Source organism: Chiloscyllium plagiosum, chromosome 4 (assembly GCF_004010195.1).
Source record: "Chiloscyllium plagiosum isolate BGI_BamShark_2017 chromosome 4, ASM401019v2, whole genome shotgun sequence".
Lineage (NCBI taxonomy): Eukaryota > Metazoa > Chordata > Chondrichthyes > Orectolobiformes > Hemiscylliidae > Chiloscyllium > Chiloscyllium plagiosum.
This window is the reverse complement of record NC_057713.1, coordinates 12,688,158-12,692,299: the sequence shown is the minus strand read 5'-3', so window position 1 is coordinate 12,692,299 and position 4,142 is coordinate 12,688,158. Positions and strand designations below refer to the sequence as shown.

Genomic DNA, 4,142 nt, shown 5'->3' with positions numbered 1-4,142 from the left:
GGAACAGGAGAATCGACGTTTCGGGCATTAGCCATTCCTGAAGAAGGGCGAATGCCCGAAACGTCGATTCTCCTGTTCCCTAGATGCTGCCTGACCTGCTGCGCTTTTCCAGCAACACATTTCCATCTCTGATCTCCAGCATCTGCAGACCTCACTTTCTCCTCACCTAAATCATCTTTGGTCTGCTCCCTGTCCAGTTACTTCTCATTTTGCAATACTGAATTGTGTTAAATGTGCCATAAAAAGTGCAGGTCACAGCCAATGAGTTCTTACTCCTGGCTGCCTTGTGGAGTGTAGCTAATCATTACAATCAGAACAAGTCATTAACTGGGTGAGTCAAATCCAGATTCTATTCCAGGGAATTCATGTGTTTATCCTGTGTGCTCATGCTATGCAAAAGAATGGCTGTGCCCAGGCCTGTTCTTATTTTCAATTCAGGTGACTGAATAATCTATTTTCCCTCATGATATTTCTGTGCATTTTTGATTCGCAGCAATTTTTGACATATCAGTGCTTATATTTGTTTGTTATTAATTTGGGGAGGCAGTGGCATATTGATAATGTTGCTGGATAGAGTTTCTATCAACATGGGCACAGTGGCTCAGTGGTTAGCACTGCTGCCTCACAGCACCAGAGTCCCAGGTTTAATTTCAGCCTCAGGCAACTGTCTGTGTGGGTTTCCTCCCACAGTCCAAAGATGTGCAGGCCAGGTGAATTGGCCATGCCAAATTACCCATACTGTTAGGTGCATTAGTCAGAGGAGAAATGGTCTGGTGTAGGTTACTTTTCAAAGGGTCGGTGTGGACTGGTTGGGCCGAAGGGTCTGTTCCACAATGTAGGGAATCTAATCTAAAAAAAAACCACCATAGAAGAAGGAGAACTCAGAATTCAATAAAAATCAGGAAGAAAAAGCTTGCCTAATGATGACTACTGTCAATTGTCATGAAAAATCCATCTGGTTCACTAATGCTGTTTAAGAAATGAAATAATCCATCCTTACCCAGTCTGGTTTACATATCAATCCAGACCTACAGCAATGTGGTTGACTCTTAACTGCCCATTGGGCGAATAGGGAGTGGGTACTAAATGCCAGCTGTGCTCACATCCCATGAATGAATAATTTGTCAGCAACATTTATTCTTAATAATTGCTATTTTCCTGTATTTTACCCAGGCATCGCCCTGCCTCTTACTGGGCCATTCAGAGGTGTCTGGCTGTGAATTTTGATTGGAGCTCCTTGGTTGCAGCTTGTTTACCCGAGGCTGCACTGACCTTGTTGCTTCAGTCAGTCAGAGACTCTCACTGTCAACAATGAAGCAAGCCCCTGCTGGTGCCCACTAACGCTGTGCCTGTTTAATCAGACTCTCATGGCTCTTTCTCTCTTGTCTCTCTCCGGGAGGCTATTTTTTTTTTAGAAGAAAAAATCTGTTGGCTTTAATATCACCTTTTGCCCACCCGCCTAAGGAACTGTGTCCTAATCAATGGGTCCTTCAGTGATTCCTCCGCCTAACCTGTCAGCTTTGTCAAAAAGAGCAGACTCCTTCTCCACTCACTTGGGGTTTACTCGCTAAGTCCTCTTTATTTCTGGCTTCCTCCTCCGCCAGATGTTGATCTCCCCCCCTCCTTATCCTTTTCTATGTATGTATTTGCTGGAGATTCTGAGACGAATCAGGGGACTAGCATCTCTCCCCCCCCCCCCCCAGCTTTTAACCGTCAGACGTTTCACATTTCCATGCTCAGCTCCTGGTTTTTGTTGTCCTGTCTGGGGCGTCTCGTTACCTGCTTCGCTCCGGATGCTGATGTTGCCGTCTCGCTGCAGAATGACAGCCCTGGTCCCGCTCAGCCTGCCCGGGAAAGGCTGCGGGTCTCCGGGCCGCCGCTGCCGCTGGAGGCTGCTGCAGCATTGGTAACACACCGCCCAAGCCTGCTCCTCGTTCAGGGGCTGGTTGTAAAGCTTCAGGATATGTTCCAGGGACAGCTCCTGGGATTCCGGGTCGTGGGAGTCCGTCTGGGCACCGCATTCCAGGGCCGGGCTCCCGGAGCATCGCTCTGCCATGATCCGCAGGCTCTGTCTGTCTGTCTGTCTGTGTGTGTCTCTCTCTGTCTCTCTCTGGATCCGAACACAACACAGTTACCCTCCCACTAAACCATCGGCAACGGGAATAAAGCCAGTACCGTCTTCTCCGGCCTCTGCATCATCATCATCATCATCATCGTGACAGTATTATCAACAGTAGTGCGCTCACAGTGCCAGCTCCTCATACATAAACCGGCCTCTTCCAGCGGCTTCTGATTAAATCCAATCATATGACTCTATCTCTGCCTGGGAGCCAGAGTGCACTCCTGCTGTGTGGTCCAAAAGCCCGCCTCCTTTGCTTGCTTGCATTTTCCGTGTTCATGTTTGCTTCAGTTTATTAATTCACAGGGATGTGGGCGTCTCTGGCTGGGTCAGCCTTTATTGCCCATCGCTAGCTCCCATTAGAAAAGTGGTGCTGAGCTTCCTTCTTAAATCACTGCAGTCCTTTTTTGTTTTGACATGGTTACACAGACAGTGCTGTCAGGCAGTTCTAGGATTTTCGCCCGGCTATACCAAAACTGAGGATGGTGAATGGTTTGGAGGTGTTGGTGTACCCCACGTATCTGTGTCTCTTGTCCTTCAAAGAGGTAGAGTTGACAGGTTTTCAAAGTGCCATCAAAAGCTTTGTGAATCATTGCAGTACGCCTTGCAAATGGTACATCCGATGCTACTGAGTGGGGGAAGGGCATGGATGTGGTGCCTATTAACCAGGCTGCTTTGTCCTGAATGGTGTCAAGTTTCTTGGGTGATTTTGGAGCTGCACTCATCCAGACCAGTGGGGAGTTTTCCATCACACTCCTGACTTGGGCCTCGTAGATGGTGGACAGGTTTTGGGGAGTCAGGAGGTGAGTTACTTACTGCAGAACTCGTAGTTTCTGAGCTACGTTTGTAGCTGGTTTAATTCCAGTTTCTAGTCGGTGGTAAACCCCCAGTATGATAATGGTGTGGAATGTCAAAGGGAGGTGATTAAACTATTATTAGAGAACTACATTCCTGGTAACTATTTGATACACTGCATCATTTGCTACATTGTAACAGCAAGTAGGGGAGTCAATTTAAAACAGAAGGAGAAATGGGAGATAGGATGAAGTAAAATAAACTGTTCACCCCTCCTGCCAGCTGTGACTCAAGTTGTTGTTTGAAATTCAAATAACAACCACAAATGCTCAAAATAGTTGGCACGACCATCAGGAAGTGAAAGGATGTGCATTGTTTTGAGTGACAATGTTCTGCTAAGTGAATGTGTGAGACACAGCTTTCAAGATGCTGGTCAGAGTCTTTTACTTCAAACAAAGTGTTGAGGTTCCTTAATGTCTGATTCTGTACAAATGGCCTTTCCCATTTTATTGGAAAGGGAAACTCAGATGGATGAATTTAATGAATAATAAATGAGCAACAACAGCTTGCTTTTACACCACACTTTTACCACAAAGAAAATATCAAGAGAGTGACCAAACAAATAAATTAACAGTTATGTTCGGGGAGAGAAGATAGGTAATTAAAAGTTTGGCCAAAGAGATCAATTTAATTAATCTCTTATGGGAGAAGGAGAGTTGTACACAGGAGATTTAGGGAGGGGATTCCAGACTTGATCTTAGACATCTACCAATGGTGTGGCTGAGGTGTTATGATTCATTGGATGAATCAGATCCTAGAGTGAGACCCGACTTGATAGATCATAAGATTTTTTTTTCTTTTTGTTTACTTTGGAGATCAGTCACCAGAGGAGGCTGGCAGTGTACTTTTAACAACAGAAAATACTTTAGAGTCATAGAGACGTACAGCATGGAAACAGACCCTTCGGTCCAACCCGTTCATGCCGACCAGATATCCCAACCCAATCTAGTCCCACCTGCCAACACCCGGCCCATATCCCTCCAAACCCTTCCTATTCATATACCCATCCAAATGCCTCTTAAATGTTGCAATTGTACCAGCCTCCACCACATCCTCTGGCAGCTCAATCAATACACGTACCACCCTCTGCATGAAAAAGTTGCCCCTTAGGTCTCTTTTATATCTTTCCCCTCTCACCCTAAACCTATGCCCTCTAGTTCTGGACTTC

At 46.0% G+C, this 4,142-nt stretch overlaps 1 protein-coding gene across 4 annotated transcripts in view; it reads right to left on the bottom strand.

Annotated features, from left to right (window-relative positions):
• LOC122548856 (protein spire homolog 1-like) overlaps positions 1-2,342 on the bottom strand; it is a 203,617-nt gene extending 201,275 nt beyond the window's left edge. Inside the window, exon 1 of one of the 4 annotated variants that reach the window (XM_043687728.1) lies at positions 1,780-2,342. In XM_043687728.1, the coding sequence (XP_043543663.1) occupies positions 1,780-2,056 (277 nt within the window). In that variant the 5' untranslated portion in view covers positions 2,057-2,342. The remainder of the gene's footprint in view (positions 1-1,779) is intronic. The other 3 variants (XM_043687729.1, XM_043687730.1, XM_043687731.1) reach the window with 3 other exon arrangements.
• Positions 2,343-4,142: the final 1,800 nt, after the last annotated feature.